Source organism: Saimiri boliviensis, chromosome 4, assembly GCF_048565385.1.
Source record: "Saimiri boliviensis isolate mSaiBol1 chromosome 4, mSaiBol1.pri, whole genome shotgun sequence".
Lineage (NCBI taxonomy): Eukaryota > Metazoa > Chordata > Mammalia > Primates > Cebidae > Saimiri > Saimiri boliviensis.
Window position 1 is genome coordinate 20,463,686 of NC_133452.1, and position 19,956 is coordinate 20,483,641.

At 50.3% G+C, this 19,956-nt stretch overlaps 1 protein-coding gene across 2 annotated transcripts in view; it reads left to right on the plus strand.

The window, feature by feature from the left end:
- Positions 1-483: 483 nt before the first annotated feature.
- ZC3H12D (zinc finger CCCH-type containing 12D) overlaps positions 484-19,956 on the plus strand; it is a 40,026-nt gene continuing 20,553 nt past the window's right edge. The window contains exons 1-2 of one of the 2 annotated variants that reach the window (XM_074397293.1): positions 484-1,055; positions 10,160-10,534. In XM_074397293.1, the coding sequence (XP_074253394.1) occupies positions 1,009-1,055; positions 10,160-10,534 (422 nt within the window). In that variant the 5' untranslated portion in view covers positions 484-1,008. Of the gene's footprint in view, positions 1,056-10,159; positions 11,316-19,956 lie in introns of those variants that run through there. The other variant, XM_074397294.1, reaches the window with a different exon arrangement.

Below are 19,956 nucleotides of genomic sequence, written 5' to 3' on the forward strand. Positions count from 1 at the left end.
ACGCATTCCAGTTACCTTGTGCCATTCTTACCTCCCAGCACAAACACCTGGGTTCTAAACCCAACTTGGCCAACTGGCTGACTGTGTGTCCTCGAGTAAGTCATTGCCAGAGACACGGTGGTTTGTTGGGAGGTGGGCTACTGTGTGGTTTGATTGTGTTCTTTCCTTCTGGCCCCTGATGGGCATCACCAAATTTAGGAAATAGTCTCAGAGTTCTGGATCTGCTGCTACCTGGTGAGGCTGGAGGCCAGGCAGCCTGCAGGATGCTGTGGTTGGGGGGGTCCGACTTCCCCTGCCAAGTGGGAGAGAAGCCACCACCTGCTCTATGCAGGGCAGCAGTAGGGAGCCACAGGGCCAGGTTATCTTTGACACAGGCAAATGCCTTGGTTGGAAGGACTTCGTAACTTGCTTGGAATTCCCCCTTGTGAAGGCAGGGACAGAGTCCTCCCTGTGCCATGTCCCCTGTGCACCCATATCTCCGTAGCCATCTCTGCTCTCTCCCTTGCCCTGACACTCTTTCCTCCTGCAAGCTATGTTTGTGTCTAGCTGTGAGTACTGACTTTCCCCAGGAGCAGCTAGGATCAGGTGATCTTCCCAGCTGCAGGCAAGAGAACGTCTGTTCCAAGGAGTCTCCCCATGGCCTCTGAATGCTGTCCTCATGGAGCCTCTCCTGGCTTTCTGTGCAGCCAACCCCAACTACCGCCCTCGCAGAGACTCGCTGCCCTCACGGAGGGTTCGTTTTGCATGTGGTGGCTGAACTTTGATTCTGTGACTCATGCTGCGGCGCAAACTTCAAGTCTTTCTTCCTTTTCTTTCTTTCTTTTTTTTTTTTTTTTTAAAAAAAAACCCAAAGCATAACTACCTTTGCAGCTGAACGTGACTGCGGCGTGCAGGAAGTGGAGCGTTGGCATGAAGTGGCTCTTAGTGGCTGTGTGGCATATGCCGGCTGCCCTCCTCTGACTCCAGTGGCACCTGGGGGCCTGGCCTCACTGGCAGGAGAACATTGGTATGAAGGCTGCTGGCAACTGTGAAGACCGGAGGGACACACCCTGCTGGTGAGTGCATGTCCCCTGGCCATCAGTCAGTGTGGCCCATACCACGCAGACTTGAGTCCAGAGGTGGGGGACAGGGACTGGAATCCTGGGGCAGGGGTGGGAGGAGGACCGGAAGAGAGCAGTCCTCAGGGAGTGTGACCTGAGCAATCTGATTTTTCATACTCTATATTATTTTAAGTGCTAAATAAAAAAATAAGATAACCCTCTTTAATTTCCTTGAGGTGAAATCATTGCTCATTTTAGCAAAATTGGGCTTAATTTCCAGACGGTTTTTTGCGGGGGAAAGATTAAACAGAGGAAGCTCTTTGGTTTCTGTAAAAGCTCCTGCTTTGCGTTGGAAGCTATTTACATGTTAGGAAATCAGAAAAAGTAGCAGTCCCCAGCACACTTGAGCCCCGCCACTATGACTTCTAGACTTTTTATCATCTGTGGGAAGCCTAGTTTCCTGGCTGACTGTAGTCAGGAACTTTTGACAACATCTCTTATAGAGGATACCTCTGTGGGCTTCATGAAGGGTAATGAGGAAATTGAACTAAGTCTTACTCTGACTGTAGTGAAGATCAATTCCCTGCAGCATAAGAAACCTCAGCGGTGGCTCCCAAGATTATGAGCTTCTCTCCAAAGCCAGGTGATGCCCACTGTGGGGTGCCCATCCCTGACGCATGTACAGGCTGGGGTGTGGACTACAGTATCGCGGTTCCAGGATGGGGGTCAGGGCTTAAATGCTTGTGTGTCCACCTTAGAGATACCATCGCGGTGCAGAAGAGCAGGGGACGAGTTTGAGAAAGCAGAAGGCCAGGCCGGCACACTTCATGTTCACAGCAACATCGTTCACAGAGGTCCAGAGGCCATGGGTGAACAGATAAACGCGATGTGGTATATACATACCAAGGAATGTTATTCAGCCTTACAAATGAGAGAAATTGGCGGGGAGTGGAGGCTCATGACTGTAATCTCAGCACTTTAAAGGGCCAGGAGTTTGAGACTAGCACCTTGAGGCCAGGAGTGTGAGACCAGCCTGGGCAACTTAGTGAGACCCCCATCTCTACAAAAAATTTTAAAAATCAGCCAGGCATGGTGGTGTGTGCCCATAGTTCCAGCTACTCAGGAGGCTGAAGTGGGAGGATTGCTTGAGCCTGGGAGTTTGTATGGAAGATACAATGTAGGCCGGGCACCAGTGGCTCATGCCTGTAATCCCAGCACTTTGGGAGGCCGAGGTGGGTGGATCACCTGAGGTTGGGAGTTCAAGACCAGCCTGACCAACATGGAGAAACCCCATCTCTACTAAAAATACAAAAAGCTAGTGGGGCATGGTGTAATCCTGTAATCCTTGGTTTACATGCCTGTAATCCAAGTTACTCAGGAGGCTGAGGCAGGAGAATGGCTTGAACCCGGGAGGCAGATGTTGTGGTGAGCCGAGATGGTGCCATTACCCTCCAGCCTGGGCAACAAGAGCGAAACTCCATCTCAGAAAACAACAGCAACGAAATGAAGATACAATGTAGGGCAAAATAAGCTGGTGACAGAAGGACAAATACCGAACGGTTCCAATCCTAAGAGCTGCCTAGAATCATTTATTTACTGAGACAGAAAGTACCGCGGTGGGTGCGGGGGGCTGGGGCCGGGCGATGGGAAGTTACTGTTTAATGAGCAGTTTCAGTTCTGTAGGCGGAAAAGTATCCAGAGCTGAATGGTGGTGTCGGCTGCACAGCAGTGTGAATGTGCTCTGTGCTGCTGACCTACAACGGTACATTTTATGTTGTGTATAATTCACCACAATTTAAGGAAAAATTTTAAAAAATACATGTTCCCTTTAAAAGAAAAAAGAAGGCCGCAAGAAACACTGGCCCCATGAGCTGCAGTCTTTGCCTCTCTGTGACTTCCTCAAAATCTAACTGAACTGACAGCTCCACTGCCGGCCTCCAGCTCTGAGCTGAATCAGAAACTGTCCGCTTGGCCTCTGTGGAGAAGCTCAGGGCAGGACAGCTTCCTCCTCACCTGGTGGCCGAGTTCTGGAGGCCGGAATTTTGTGGATTTCTGTGGAGCCGGCAGAGGTGACCCGGGAACAGATGTGGGGTTTTGGGGCGGGCGACGTGTTGAGCGCGCTGGTCTTGGGGCTGGGGTGAGTGTCTCTGCTCCGTGGCGCCTCGTGGTGGCCGGTGGCCTTCGGGTGGCACCTGAGCAGCCCTGGGCAGTGCCCTCTGGTCTCGGCAAATCACCACCTTTGGGAGTCTGGTCTCCCCTATTTACAATGGGGGCCTGGGTATGTCACCAAAGCCTCTGTTTGCCTCAGTTTCCTCCTCTGCACCGGGAGTAATGAGGTGGCTTCCAGGACACGGGGTTCCCACAGATGCGATCATATACAAGGAGGCGCCCACAGGAGCTGCCGCGTCCCCGCGCGCCCTCGCCCGACTTCTTTCCTGTTTGTTTCTTTTTTCCGCTTTTCCTCAGCGCTCTTCCAGGCAGCGGCTGCAGACTAGAATCTGGGCCCCTGCCCTGGACTGGCTGATTCCAGAACGGACAGATCTGATCTGTTCCAGCCACGTCCCCCCCACCTCCAGGCCACCCCGAACCCCGCTCCCCGCCCAGGAGCCCGCTCTGACCACAGGAAGCTGCTCCTGTGGCCTCCCAAGGCCTCGAGGGGCCACTTGGAAGATTTTCTGAGCGTTGCCGCGGATCGTCCGGACTGCGTGTGACTTCCAGTCAGGATGGAGGAAGAAAACCGAAATGAAGCTGCTCAGACTTTCCGGTCTTAAAAATAGGAAGGAAGGAACGGCGCGCGGCTGGCCGAGCTGCAGCGCGGAGCCCATCGCGTCCCCGCGGAGGCTGCGGCCCGGGTCCCGGGGGACTCCTGAGAGCAGCGCCCTCCCTCTGCCGCCGTTTCTTTCGTGTTTAGAAGCGTTCAAAAGGAACCAAGTTGATGTTGAAGTCTCAGGGGAAAAGCCCCTGAAGCAGGCGCGTTCTTTCCATCAGCTTGGTGTGAAAACAGCTCTCCTGGCCACGCTTACCCCCTCGGGCTCCTCCGAAAATGGGCTGTGGGCTGAGACCTGAGGGTCCCTAGGGGAGCTGCCCCCCACTGCGGCCCCCAGACGCCCTCCCCGCACCCCCACAGGTGAAACCCCCGGTGTTTCTGTTTTGGAAACGCTCATGTTTCTGTTACCCCGAATGCAAGTTACAAAAGAAACTCGCCCTTTCCTCGGAGCCGCTCCCTGGTGACCGAAGAGCAGTCACCTGACCCAGCCGCGTTCTGGTTGCTCCCACGTCTGCGCCGACAAGATGCTGCCTGTCCTGAACACAGCTCAAAACGACAAAGTGTTTTCGTCACCGCCGATCGTCTCCGCCATTTACTAGCCACACGGCCTTTACTTTCCTAGCCTCAGTTTCCTCACTGGCAGGAAGGGAACACGCATATCTGTCCCATCTTCCCACCAGGGGTAACGGGAAGGGCATGGGTACAAAGGCTGAGCCACTCCTGTAATCCCAGCACTTTGGGTGGCTGAGGTGGGCGGATCACTTGAGGTCAGGAGTTCCAGACCAACTTGACCTACTTAGTGAAACCCCGTCTCTACTAAAATACAAAAATTAGCTGGATGTGGTGGTGCATGCCTGTAATCCCAGCTACTCAGCAGGCTGAGGAAGGAGAATCGCGTGAACCCCGGAGGCAGAGGTTGCAGTGAGCTGAGATTGTGCCACTGCACTCCAGCCTTGGTGACAGAGCAAGACTCACTCTCAAAAACAAAACAAAACAAACTGAAAAAAAAAAAAAGGCCGAGCCACAGGAAGGTGAACTTTTCTGTTCCTGTCGCTTGTTCCTTCCTCTCTCTCAGTTCTCATCCTCTTTTCTTTCTCCTACATCTCCTCCCTCTTCCCTTTTCTCTTTTTCTTCCAAATTAAAACAAATGCCAGCACCTGCATGGGGAAGGGTGGAGGTGGCTGGGGCTCTCAGGGTTGGGAAGGCTTCTGAGGGATGTGACAGTGGGTTTCACCTGGGGCAGATGTTCTGGGTGAGGGAAGAGGCTGCCTGGAGGCCTTTCAGGCTCAGTGCGTGGTCCCGGCGTGAGGCTGGCCTGACAGGCTGGGTGAGTGTCCTTCTCCTCCTCCATGGAGTCGGGGCTGCTGGTGGACCTCAGCTGAGGGGACCACCATCCTGAGAGAGAAGGATTGGTCGCCAGTCAGGGAGGAGGTGAAGCTGGGCTGGTGGCAGGTGGCCAAGAGCCTGTGGGTGGGTTGGGCCCCATGGTGATGATAGTGTGGAGCATGACAGGGCCCTTTGTCCCCTGGAAGAGCCAGTCTCCCTTCACTGTGCAGTTCACTTCTCTCCAACAGTTCTTTGGCCTTCCCCTGCCCCTCAGAGGAAGACATTCCTCACCTTCTATTTATTTACTTCTTTTGAGACAGAATTTCACTTTTGTTGCCCAAGCTGGAGTGTAATCGTGCGATCTTGGCTCACTGCAACCTCCGCCTCCCAGATTCAATTGATTTTCCTGCTTCAGCCTCCTGAGTAGCTGGGATTGCAGGCATGTGCCACCATGTATGGCTAGTTTTGTATTTTTAGCAGAGATGAGGTTTCTCCATGTTGTTTAAGCTGGTTTCGAACTCCTGACCTTATCCTCACCTGTATTTTGATAGCACATTTTTCTTTCTTTCTTATGTTATTTTTTTGAGACAGGGTCTTGCTCTGCTGCCCAGGCTGGAATGCAGGGGCACAATCATGGCTCACCGTAGCCTTTAACTCCCAGGCTCGATCAATCCTTCCACTTCAGCCTCCTGAGTAGCTGAGGCTATAGGTGTGAGTCAACACGCCCAACTAATTTTTTATTTTTTGTAGAGTTGGGGTTTTGCCATGTTGTCCAGGTTGATCTTGAACTCCTGGGCTCAAGTGATTCACTCACCTAGGCCTCCCAAAGTGCTGGGATTGCAGTCATGAGCCACCATGCCCAGGTTCCAATTTTTATTTTAGGTGCAAGGGCACGTGTGCACGTTTGTTACATGGGTAAATTACATGTGGTGGGAGTTGGGTGTACAGATTATTTTGTTACCCAGGTAATGAGCTTAGTACCCGATAGGTGGTTTTTCAGTCCTCGCCCCCCTCCTGCCCTCCATCCTCAAGTAGGGTCTGGTATCTACGTTCTCTTCTTTGTCCTCACGTGTACTCAGAGTTTCACTCCCACTTACAATTGAGAACATGTGCTATTTGGTTTTCTGTTCCTGCATTAATGAACTTAGGATAATGACCTCCAGCTCCAACCATGTTGCTGCAAAGGACATGATGTTATTCTTTTTTATGTCTGCATAGTATTCTATGATATATATATAGACCACATTTGAAAGCACATTTTTCTAATTAAAAGTATGTGCTTATCTTCATGATTTATGGCTCATTGTTTACATTTTCTGTCTGTTTTCTTGAATTGATTGTGAATGACTTGACATTGGGTTGTCTTATTTTGTTTTCATAGAGCTGGGATGCAGCACAGTGCTGGTGTTGAGTTGGTGAGTGGCAAATGTTTGCTACACAAAGGAGTGAATGAACTAGGGTGGTGCTGTGAATGTAAATGGTGTGCGTGTAAACGGTGTGCGTGTAAATGGTGTGCGTGTAAATGGTGTGAGTGTAAACGGTGTGCGTGTAAATGGTGTGAGTGTAAACGGTGTGTGTAAATGGTGTGCGTGTAAATGCGTGCGTGTAAATGGTGTGCGTGTAAATGGTGTGCGTGTAAATGGTGTGCGTGTAAATGGTGTGCGTGTAAAGGGGAGGAACATGTGAGTGTAAGGGGAGGAACTAGGTGTGAGTGTAAGAAGCAGGGTGATTATGGAAAGCGTCGGGGAAGCAGGATTATTGACCGATGGGATGTAGAGGTGAGGAAAAGCGAGAAGTGAAAGGGGACTTTGAGATTTCATCTTTGGGCCTCTGGGGGATGCCATTCAGTGAGATGGGAAGCCCAAGAAAAAAAATATTTGAGGAGAGAAGATAAATTTAGCTTTGGACATTTACTTTTAGAAATCGATTAGGGTGTGGTGGCACACACCTGTGGTCCGGCTACTTAGTAGGCTAAGGTAGCAGGATCACTTGAGCCCAGGAGTTCAAGTTCAGGTTGGGCAACATAGTGAGACCCCGTTTCTAAAAATTAAAAAAAAATCCGTTGAACTCCTCAGATATACTAGGCATCATGCTGGTGCTAGGTGAACTCCTCAGATATACTAGGCTTCATGCTGGTGCTGGTGATTCTGAGGCAATAGGTCAGGATACCTGAGTAACTCAGCCTCTTGAGAAACAGATGAATGATAATTCACTGTGTCATAAGACAGTGAGCAAAGTACTGTAGTAGATGAGATGGCCGAACTGCTCATTCTGTCTGTAGGCTCAGGGATGACTGCTCTGAATAACATCCGAGCTGAATCTTGATGTTTTCCAAGACAAAAAGAGCCTTCCAGGTAGAGAGGAAAACATATTCAGAAACACAGTGCTGAGAACATTCTGGTTTTTTGTATGTTTGTTTTTTCGTTTTTAAAGACAGAGTCTCTCTCTGTCACCCAGCCTGGAGTGCAGTGACATGATTTTAGCTCACTGCAACCTCTACCTCCTGGGTTCAAGAAATTCTCCTGCCTCAGCCTCTTGAGTAGCTGGGATTACAGGTGCATGCCACGTCACCTGGCTAATTTTTTTTTTTGTAATTTTTAGTAGAGACGGGGTTTCACCATCTTGGCCAGGCTGGTCTTGAACTCTTGACCTCGTGATCCACCTGCCTTGGCCTCCCAAAGTGCTGGGATTACAGGTGTGAGCCACTGCACCTGGCCTGTTTGTTTTTTAAGTTTAGTTTTATTTTTTAAGAGGCAGGAGCTTGCTCTGTCACCCAGGCTGGGGTGCAGTGGTGTGATCACAGCTCACTGCAGCCTCGACCTCCTGGGGTCAAGTAATCCTCCTGTCTCAGCCTCCTAAGTAGCTGGGACTTTAGGCACACACCACCATGCCCAGACAACTTTTTAAATTTTTTATAAAGATGGGGTCTCACTATGTTGTCCAGGCTGTTTTTGAACTCCTGGCCTCAGGCAATCCTCCTACCTCGGCTTCCCAAAGTGCAAGGATTACAGGCAGGAGCCACCATGCTTGGTGTGAGAACATTTTGGAATGCCTGGGGACAGGGAAATGTTCAGCAAGGCTCTAGAGAAGGGGTCAGGTGGGCTAGGATGGGCAGTGAGGTAGACAGCATCAGGGCTACTTTGTGACAAGCTCAGCAGCCTGCCTAGGAATTTGGTGTCTTTCTTGTAGCCAATGAGGAGATTTCTAAGTAGGTGGCTAACATGTTCAGACTCATTTTAGAAATACAGTGGTGGCTACAAGGTAGATGGAGGCTGCTGCAGTCATGGGGTGTGGGATGAAGATGGCAGGACTGAGGCGTGGGTGGGGCAGGGGGACCGTAGGAGGTAGACCTGAGAGGGCCAGATTGAGGGAGTAAAGAACTGGACGTTCTGTACTGGCGCCCTGGGAGAAGGAGGATGTGTCTATAGGTCACCTGCGTGGAGCCGGCTACATGGAAATACCTGTTGGAACAGCTCTAGATTTAAGAAGAAACTTTTTAGTTTCAGAACCCCTTTATACTCTTAAAAATTATTAAAGGTCCCACAGAGCCTTTGTTTATGTACTTTATTAGAAACAAAAAACTAAGAACTTGAAAAAATGTGTTTATTTTTACATAATAATAAACCAATTACACTGACATCATGACATATCTTCATGAAAAATAACTTTATTTTCCAAAACAAAAAAAATTAGTAAGAAGCGTGGCACTGATTCATATTTCTGCAAATCTGTTTAATGTCTGGGTTAATAGGAGACAGCTGGATTCTCATACCTGCTTCTGCATTCAAGCTGCTGCAGTATCGCACGACATGTAGTCTCTGGAATATTCTGTTGTATCCTTAGGAGAGGATAGGAGTTAAGCACACAAATCACATCTTAGCATTATTATAAAAATAGGGTTTTTCTTTTTGTTTTTTGTTTTTTGTTTTTGAGATGGAGTCTTGCTCTATTGCCCAGGCTGGAGTGCAGTGGTGTGATCTCGGCTCACTGCAACCTCCACCTCCTGGGTTCAAGTGATTCTCCTGCCTCAGTCTCCTGAGTAGCTGGGACTACAGGTGCGCACCACCATGCCTGGATAATTTTTGTGTTTTTAGTAGAGATGGGGTTTTACTATGTTGCCCAGGTTGGTCTCTGACTCCTGACCTCGTGATCTGCCTGCCTCGGCCTTCCAAAGTGCTGGGATTACAGGTGTGAGCCACTGTGCCCAGCCTAAAACTAGTTTTTACTTTGAAGATGCCCTGAAAAAATCTTGGAGTCCCCCAGGCTTCCCTAAATCACACTTTGGGAACCACTGAAGTAGTCACTTAGCAAATGTCTGTTGAATGACAGCATTCTGAGTTCCCACAGCACTTAATTTAAATAGCATGCACGGCGTTTATCTCCCAGACTTACAACTGAGCCTGGTGATTGGTGGGAGGTGTGAGCCATACATGCAGTTGTGGGGCCCATCAGAATACAGGGGCTGGTGGAGGGCCTGGGCGGCACCCCAACACTGAAGGAGAGGGGAAAGAGCTGGACCAACTTAGGAGGAGAATCAGGCCGAGTCATACAGCCTAAGGGAGCAGATAGTTTCAAGAAAGGGCAGTCTATACTTTTTTAATGTAAAATAACAAGGCGTGGTTCCCAGTTTCAAAAGCGGCAGAGAGGTTGCATAAGGCGAGGACTGTGAAAATGCTGTTGGATTTGGCAGTTAGAAGGGGCCGGTGCCCCTGGGGTCAGTTTCATGGTTTCAGGTGGTGCCTGGCCTGTCCCGAGTGCTGGGTGCATGCTCAGCCCCTGCAGCCCTGGTGTGTGGTCGGGGTTCCCTGCCAGGCAGTGTGAGGTGAAGGCCTCAGACAGCGAACTGTGAAAGCAGCATGATTGCCTCTGCAGGTCCGCAGCCACACTGAGCAGCTGAAAATCCCCAAGCAGACTGGGCTCCACCTGATTCCTGACAGCAGGGCCAGGAGGGAGCCAGCGCAGGCATCCCTTGCTCTTGTCCCAGTCTGCCCAGGAAACACCTGATGGATGCCTTTTTTCTCTTTAGCTCATGCCTGCAGGGCTCTGAGAGGAGGAAGCCTGGGGCAGGACCTGCGCCAGTGGCTGCTGGGCACAGTATGGAGCATCCCAGCAAGATGGAGTTCTTCCAGAAGCTGGGCTACGACCGAGAGGACGTGCTCCGGGTGCTGGGCAAGCTGGGCGAGGGCGCCCTGGTCAACGACGTGCTGCAGGAGCTTATCCGCACGGGCAGCCGCCCGGGGGCGCTGGAGCACCCGGCTGCACCCAGGCTAGTGCCTCGGGGCTCCTGTGGGGTCCCGGATTCCGCACAACGGGGCCCGGGAGAAGCCCTGGAAGAGGACATCAGAGGCCTGGCCAATTCCCTGCGACCCATAGTGATTGATGGCAGCAACGTGGCGATGAGGTAGCTTCCGTTCGTCCTGCAGCTGGGGCCGGGGAGGCCTCTCTTACAGGAGCCCTGAGAACTGTCCCTCTTCTCTGTGGTTTGGTCCCAAGAGCTTTGGGGACAATGGATCAGGCTTTGAATCCCTGTGCCAACTCATCGTTGCTGTGTGGCATTAAGCGAGTCACTTAACCTCTCTGAGCCTCATTTTCTCCATCCATACGGTGGGGATGAAACCTCCATAGAGGGTTTTTGTGCACAAAATGCCCAGGACAACGCCTGACACAGAGTAATTTCAACAATCGTAGTTGTTATGACCATAACCCAGAGGAAGAGCCTTCTTTTGGGGAAGGTGTGGTAATGAGGGAGGCTCCCTGGGTCAGGTGTTGACAGATGTGGTTTTGGTTGGGAGTCTGTCCCTAACCAGCTGCGTGACTCTGGGAAAGCTGCAGCACTCATTTCCTCTTCTGTGAAAGAGGCCCGCAAATATCTCTTCTACTCTGTCGACGTTCGGAGCATCAGATGGGCAGGTGTGCTTGCAGTGTGCTGGAAGCCCTCTGCTGGGGTTGCTGGGGAGGCAGTGTTGCGGTTCCCTTGTTAAGTTTGAGAGATTTGTTTGTGACGTCCTGAGCTGCAGATTCGGCTGGGTGAACATTCGCATGTTGGCATTTTTGTGGGCTTCGGGAATTCCAGCCTCACGCCCAAGTTGTTATCTGCCTGTCTTGGCTGAGCTCCTCTGTGACGGAATCTCTGTAGCCTCCACCAACACCGTGCTGGGTGAAGTGGGGCGTTACCCAAACAGGTGGGTTATTCTACCACTTGGCTTTGTTACAGCCCCGCAAAAGGCAGAGCCATAGGAAATGGTTCCCTCACAGCTGTAAATATATGTGCTTCCCTTTTCAAAAGCTGAGTTACTCCCACCATAGGTGGGAATCCAGAAAAGCCATTCTTCTCCACAGCACCGAATGTGTCAACAGAGCGTCCGAGTTTCCCTTTTGGATTTGGTGTCCCAGGACCTAGGTTTGCAGTGGTTCGACCCAGATGGTCCGGCCTCTGGGGTTGTCCCTGCACTTTTTGTGGTGTGTACTATGAGTTTTCTGTTTTTCTTTTCCAACTTTTCATCAGTAAGTCTCCCTGGCCTTGATGACATCAGCAGGTGATGGAGCCCTCTCTTTCTCCTGGGATTTAGGGACTGGCCCATGGGGTCTCTGTCACATTCTCACCCATGTCAAGTATAGGCACCAGATGGGTAAACCTATGAAATCCTGCTCAATTTAAGATCTCTGGGAAGCTAAAAAGAGTTTTAAGAATCCAGTAGGTTCTGAGGGTCCTAGAAAGTCTAGGAGGGGTTGTGAGAGCGTCCTGGCCTCTATACGATCTGAGCAAGGAACCTCTCTCTCTAGGCATCCATAGAAAGAAGGCTTTAAATGCTTGTCTAAGACCTTCCCAGCCTTAAGGTTGTATGAGTTCTGTGATTCCAAATCAAAACAGCAGAGTGGCTGCAGAGTAAAAAGACTATTTCAGGGGCTACAAGAAACATGTATGTTTTAGAAATTGCATGTTTTAGAAACTTGCATGTTTTAGAAATTGTTATAACAGGACAGCAGTGCAGGGTTCTGTTCTTATGGGAGTCTCGGTTACTGCTTGGAGTCAAACTTAAGCCACATTCTCTGTTTGCACATGACCATAATGTGTCCTGGGCACATCCATTAATTCCCCCACCTCTGTCCCCCACCTCCCATGATTACGGTCAGTTTAATTTTTTCACGATCAATCTGTGCAGGTTACACATTGAAATCCTTACTCAGACTTACTGCGAAGAATGTGTCAGAGCATAAATGTTCTCACACACTGGCTACCTTCGAAATATCTGAGTCAACCAGAACGCATGTACCTATGCTCTGTGTGTTCATATAGGGACACACACACACAATGTGTCTACACACTCACAAACATCCCCTTCCTCTGCCTCTGGATCCCAGCGGTCAGGAAAAAGAGACAAATTGCACAACCACCACCTGATCATGGGACTTAATTTGTTCCTTTTAAAGGCAAGTTATGGGGATAGTGGGGTGTGAGGTTCCACCCTCTCCTCTACCCCTTCCACAATGACATCTATTGCATCTATTGAGTTCCCCCAATGGGAGTTTCAACAGAACTCAAGTCCCTCAAGGTCTGCCATATCCTTAGTCGTGAAATGTTTAAGTGGATGCTCACCCTTCACAGGCAATGGATGACTGAAACCCAAAGTGGTGTCTCATTGCTGTCTGCTGACCTCAAAATTCAAGTAACCTCAGAAACATGGTTTCTGAAAATGCCCTTTCACTGAGGTTTTGTAGTATTGCAGACGTTGCCATTTTCTGTTTTTGAAGGCAATACTGCTTTATGCACTGTCTGGCCTTGCAGTGGGGGGGACGGGCTAAAAGACCGAGTGGGACACCTGTTCTTTCCACCTCGAGTGGATGGCAAGTGTGGCTTCTGTTGGCGGGAGTGTTCTTCAGTGTGCCTGCTCCTGGCTGTGTCCCTGTCCCCTGGAAGCGTCCTTCTGGAAGTCCTAGAGGACAGGCATTTTTAATTTTTTTTCCAGCTTCTAGAGACTTCATTCCTCAGCTCATGATCCCTTCTATCTTCAAAGCCAGCAATGGCCTGACATGATATGCACAACATGACATGTCTGTACATATATGTTTCTCTGGGGGAAGATTCATAGCTTTTAGTAGCTACTTAAAGGAACTGTAATCGCCTAAATATTAGAAACCACTGACATAGAATGAGAAATTACAGGTAATACTATGCTTTGTTAAAGGCCAGGGATTTCTTTTCCCTCTGCCTTTTGGGAGGCACTAGGCCATGTGTCCCCTGTAAGCACAGAGAATGTTAGAGTGGGCCATCAGTCCTTGTATCTGACCCTCTCAGTTACACAGGAGGGGACTGACAGGCTTGACTATGGTCAGCACTGGCTTGACTCAGACCCTGACACCCACCTGTGTGCTTCCTGGCCATGCCACAACTGGTAGAAGTTTCTGTGGGTTTCTTTCTTCCGTGCTTCAGAATGTTTAGCCCAAGGCCATTGGTCATGCTTGGCTGAGCCAGAAGGCCTGGCTGCTGCTCTCTGGAGGTTGACAGAGTGGGCCACTGGCCCAGTGCTTTTTACAGAAATGGGTACTCTTAAGTGGGACTACTGACATCATTCATCATTTGTTTTTTCTCATTTTTTGTTTTTTTGAGATGGAGTCTCACTCTGTTGCCCAGGCTGGAGTGCAGTGGCAGGATCTTGGCTCACTGCAACCTTCACTTCCCAGGTTCCAGTGATTTTCCTGTCCCAGCCTCCTGAGTAGCTAGAATTACAGGTGTGCACCACCACACCTGGCTAATTCGTGTTTTAGTAGGGATGAGGTTTCACCATGTTTGCCAGGCTGGTCTTGAACTCCTGAGCCCAGATGACCACCTGCCTCCACCTCCAGAAGTGCTGGGATTACAGCCGTGAGCCACCACACTCAGCCCATTCATCATTTTGTAAGAAGTGGGTCAACATAATCAGAAATCCAAGTGACAATGTGGGGAGAGTATAAGAAGGGGACTTGGTAAACAGACCCATGGCTGCCCCCAGTTTTGCTGGACCTCTTGCTGCACCCCATCAAGGAAACCAGGCAGGTCAGAAGCATGGGACCACTAACCCAGAGCTGCCAACACAACTCCCTGAAGTGAGGGAAAGGCCTGCTACCTGCACTGTCCCCATAGAGCCACTTGCCACGTGTGGCTATCAAGCACTTGAAGTGTGGCCAGTGCAACCAAGGAACTGGCTTCTGATTTTATTTTTTAATTAAATTTAAATTTAAATGTGAATAGTCGGGTGTGGGAAGTTGCCATAGATTGGACTGTACAGCTCTCTCTTTTCAGCCTTCCAGCTGTGTGGCCTCAGGCAAGTCACCTGACTTGAGCCCTATTTACACAATTAGGAGGTTGGACTAACCCTTAAAAGGCCTTTTCATCTCTAATAGGTGAGGATTCAAGGTGGTTATTTTACATATGCTTGAAATAAATAAATAAATTTTCTTTCTTTCTTTCTTTCTTTCTTTTTCTTTCTTTCTTTTTTCTTTCTTCGGACGAAGTCTCATTCTTGCACCAGGCTGGAGTGCAGTGGCACAATCTTGGCTCTCTGCAACCTTCACTTCCTGGGTTCAAATGATTCTTGTGCCTCAGCCCCCTGAGTAGCTGGGATTACAGGTGACTGCCACCATGCCTGGCTAATTTTTGTAGTTTTTTGTTTGTTTGTTTTGAGACAGAGTTTCACTCCATCACCCAGGCTGGAGTGCAGTGGCGAGATCTCTGCTTGCTGCAATCTCCACCTCCCAGGTTCAAGCCATTCTCCTGCCTCAGCCTCCCAAGTAGCTGGGACTACAGGTGCATGCCACCATGCCTAGCTAATTTTTTGTATTTTTAGTACAGACGAGGTTTCACTATGTTGGCCAGGCTGGTCTCAAACTCTGGACCTCAGGTGATCTGCCTACCTTGACCTTCCAAAGTGCTGGGATTACAGGTATGAGCCACCGTGTTTGGCCAAATTTTTGTTTTTTTTTTTTAAGTTGAGATGAGGTTTTGCCATGTTGGCCAGGCTGGCCTTGAACTCCTGACCTCAAGCGATCCACCGGCTCAGTCTCCCAAAGTGCTGTGATTATAGGCATGAGCCACTGGGCATGGTCCATGTGATTTTCTCATAAAGGAATTTCTCTTCTTCTTTTTTTTTTTTTTGAGACGGAGTTTCGCTCTTGTTACCCAGGCTGGAGTGCAATGGCGCGATCTCGGCTCACCGCAACCTCCGCCTCCTGGGTTCAGGCAATTCTCCTGCCTCAGCCTCCTGAGTAGCTGGGACTACAGGCACGTGCCACCATGCCCAGCTAATTTTGTATTTTTAGTAGAGACGGGGTTTCACCATGTTGACCAGGATGGTCTCGATCTCTTGACCTCATGACCCACCCATCTCGGCCTCCCAAAATGTGGGGATTATAGGCGTGAGCCACGGCACCTGGCCAGGAATTTCTCTTCTTTAGAGGTACAGCGAGGTCACAGAGCAAGAAGAGCCAGCTCTGGATTCAGTGCTCTCTCCAGAGCCTCGTGTTCCCCCAAGACATTACCATTCTTTCTGGTCTCCCCCAGGCCTAGGAAATGGCTACAGGGTGGGAGACCCTGATCCATAGGCTGTTGTCCTGCAGCCAGAGCCAGACAGAGCACAGGCAGGCTCTGTCGGCAGCTTACAGCCCTCGACTTGTCAGCTGCAGGCAGGAGGTGTGAGGCCCCAATCCCTTCACAGGGGCCCTCTGCAGCCACATGTGCCTCGAATGGTAGCTCTCATGGCCTATCAGCCCAGACACTGATTTCCAAGTACAGTCTCCATACCTTCAAGGTAGGGCTGTGTGTGTTTCTGTGAGAAAGAGAAGGACATCAGCTTGGGTCATTCAGCTGAATACCTGAGTCCATAGATACTTAGCCTTAAGAAAAACGTCCAGCAACTTCTTTTTTCTTTTGAGATGGAGTCTCGCTCTGTCACCCAGTCTGGAGTGCAGGGGTGCGATCTCGGCTCACTTCAACCTCCGCCTCCTGGGTTCAAGTGATTTTCCTGCCTCAGCCTCCCAAGTAGCTGGGACTACAGGCGTGTGCCACCACGTCTAGCTAATTTTTTGTATTTTTCGTAGAGACGGGGTTTCATCGTGTTAGCCAGATGGTCTCCATCTCCTGACCTTGTGATCCGCCCACCTCCGCCTCCCAAAGTGCTGGGATTACAGTCGTGAGCCACTGCACTCGGCCCCCAGCAACTTTTTAAAAAGAAGGCAGCTTTCATTGAAAGCACGTTCAAAATGGCATCATGGTGTGTGGGAAGAGCATGAATTCTCACCAGCCAGCGGTTGCTGCAGTTTCTTGCCCGGGGCAGGCAGACTCGAAAGTGTCTGACCTGTTTTACATTCCATAGGCAAATCTAGAGAAGGCGGGATTTGAAGTACAAGCTTAGCGGGAAACCACCTGATCATTTCACATCCTCTTACTGCCCCGGAGGAGGGTTTCATGTAAATGTGCCCTCATTTTGGAGTGCACAGGGCTTTTTGGTTTGGCTGTTGTTTACATTTTCACACTCTCAGGACACCCAGCAGGCTCTAGTTTGTGCTGGAGTAAGGGATCTCCAAGGAAGAGAGTTCAGTCTTGAAATCATGGCTCCGTTTTCATCATGCCCCTCTCCGTGCGTTCCCAGAGGCCAGAAAGTGAAGGGTGGGGGTTTATGACAGGGCTGGGGGTCAGACCTGCTTCTGAGACCCTGAATCTGTTCTATCTGACGTTAGCCTTGGGCTCCTGCTTGTCTGAACCCATTTCTTGTAAGTTGAAAGCTCCCAGAGCAGCTCCTGCTCATCTTCTGTTCTCCCTGCCTTGAGCTAAGGAGAGAGCTCCCAGTGAGAAGGGTCAGAGTGTTTGCAGTTGAACTCCCAGTAAGAAACAGCAGTTTCCCTTCACACCTCAGACCCCTAAGGAATCCTTGCTCCTCTCTTTCTTCCCCACCACAGCCACAACCTTCTTCCGCACGTGACTGCTTTGGGAGCTCCTAGCCCCTGCAGGGACTTCTTGGGCAATAATCAAAGATGCAGTGGTGTACAATTGGATTGTCTAGTTACTGTAACTGGCTGGCACTCTGACTGCAGCTACTCCAGGCACAATTGTCAGGCAGGCAAAATTTGCCCTGGGCGCCAACCCACTTCCTCTTTGTATCTTCCATTACTCAAAACTCCCAGCTCCTGTCTCCTTTTCCCAGGGCCTGGCTCTTGGCTTGCTGCCTGATGAGCTGGTTCACAGTGTTAGTTAATAAAGGCATGAGGGGCCTTTTTTTGTTTTTTTTCTTTCTTTCTTTCTTTCTTTTTTTTTGAGATGGAGTCTTGCTGTTGTTGCCCAGGCTGGAGTGCAATGGCGTGATCTCGGCTCACTGCAACCTCTGTCTCCTGGGTTCAAGTGATTCTTCTGCCTCAGCCTCCCAAGTAGCTGGGATTACAGGTGCCTGCCACAACACCCAGCTAATTTTTTTTTTTTTTTTTAATATTTTTGGTAGAGGCAGGGTTTCCCCATGTTGACCAGGGAGGTCTTGAACTCCTGACCTCAGGTGATCTGCCCACCTTGGCCTCCCAAAGTGCTGGGATTACAGGCATGAGCCACCACGTCCCCCCATGAGGGACTTTTTCTAAGCATGAGCATTTAAACTATGGGTTATTGTTGCTCCAAAGGAGCTGCCATCCGGGTCCTGGGGTGTAGAAGGAGTTTCAGGGAAGCAATGGTCTTCGGGAGGCTGGGAGGAAGTTTGCAGCCCAAGGGGTCAGGCTTTGAGGGCTGCCCCTAGATCAGAGAGTTGGACACATTGCTTTGCTTCAGTTTCGTCAAGGTAAAGTGGGGACAGGGTCACTTCCTCAAGGGCTTCTTGCAATGATTATATGAGGCAAAATGTGCAAAGTGCCCTGGGAAACAGAACTCTCTACAGAGCTTAAACATGAGCTCCAAGGCCAGGTGCAGCAGCTCATGCCTGTAATCTCAGCACTTTGGGAGGCCGATGTGGGAGGATCACCTGAGGCCAGGAGTTCAAGGTCAGCCTGGGCAACATAGCTGGACCTCATCTTTACAAAAATTTTTAAAATTAGCCAGGTGTGGCAGTGCATACCTGTAGCCCCAGTGACTCAGGAGGCTGAGGTGGAAGGATTGCTTGAGCCTGAGAGGTCGAGGCTACAGTGAGACATAATTGCACCAGTGCACTCCAGCCTGGGTAACAGAGTGAGACTCCGCTTCTTTAAAAAAAAAAAAAAAAAAAAAAAAGAGCTCCAAGAAGCAGGGGTGATGTCTCTTCTTAGCATACAGTGCAGAGCCTTGTAGTCGATGTTCCGGAATCGCGCTGAGCCTGTGAAGGAACGCACAGATGAGCGGATGCCTTTGGTGAGTGCACTTCTGTCTGCGTGCTGAGGAGTGGGCTCCCAGGGTGACTGAGAGCTCTGCCAGGGTCCAGGTTTGCTCCCTGTCTCTCACCACTGAGCACTGCCTCCCGTACCCACCAAAGGTGTCAGAGATGGCTTGTGAATGGTTAAACGTGAATATGTAAGGAGACCCCGAAAAGAGAGCAGCGATTAGGAAACAACTTTCAATCATCGTGGCACTGCTGTTTTCCCTTGAGAGTTAACTGAGGGTGGGCTCGACTACAGTGAAGAGATGCCTGAGTCTCGGAGGTGGCATCGGGGAGGCTGTCATCAATTGCTCACTTCACTGCTTTGGGGCCACAGAAAATGGACCTCATTTTCTATGATGGGCATGATCTCTTCCCCCGCTTTGTAGGTAGGGGAGGGTACAGCTTACATTTGCCATTGCATGTCCGGTGGGGCCTCCGTTTCTTCTGTCTCCTGGGAGACTCAGGCTTCATGGTTCCTCTCTGCCCCCTCCCTCAGATGGCCTCTGGGGGGTTTGAGACCTGGTATTGGCTGGAAAATGTGTCTCAGGCCCTCTCTGGGTTCTGCCGCACAGTGGCTGGGCTGGCCTGGCCTCTGGACAGGGAACATGGAAGTGGCCTTCTGGAAGCCACGCTGGCTTAAAATGTTCTCTGCTCACTGGCTCCAGGTTGTTCATCCCCAGATAGTCCACCAGGCCTGGGAGCACGTGAGGGATGGGGTGTTTCTTCAGGCTCACTTCTACAGCCATGCTCTCCAAGGCGGCCCTGCAAAAACCACATTTCTCTGAGGGGCTTGCAACCTACCCAGGCTGTGCTGAAAAACAAAGGTTCAGCCTCTGCTTCAGCCTCTTTTTCACAGCGTCTTGGTGTTCCTCCATCTCCCTGTCTCCTATGGCTGGGCTGGATGGAGCCGGAGTGGGGATGCCAGGTGAGAACCTCCTCCCCCTCCCATCTCCCCTCTTTTTCAGCTTCTGCTGGGCTGGAAGGGACTAGCAATCTGCTTCTTCTTCCTTTTTTTTTTTAAGATTGAGTCTTGCTCTGTCACCTAGGCTGGAGTGCAGCGGCACGATCTCGGCTCACTGCAACCTCTGCCTCCTGAGTTCAAGTGATTTTCCTGCCTCAGTCTCTTGAGTAGCTGAGACTATAGGCACATGACACCACACCTGGCTAATTTTTTTTAAAGACAGAGTTTCACCTTGTTAGCCAGGATGGTCTCGATCTCCTGACCTCGTGATCCGCCTGCTTTGGCCTCCCAAAGTGTTGGGATTACAGGCGTGAGCCACTGCGCCCACCCTTCCTCTTCCTTTGTACCACAGATATCCCCACTGATGTTTTCTTCTCACTGTACAAGCCTCAGAGCTCAGCCTCAATAGCGAAAGGAATATTTCTTTTCTTCCTTTCTTTTCGTTTTCGTTTTTCCTTGAGACGGAGTATCGCTCTGCCGCCAAGGCTGGAGTGCAGTGGTTCGATCTCTGTTCACTGC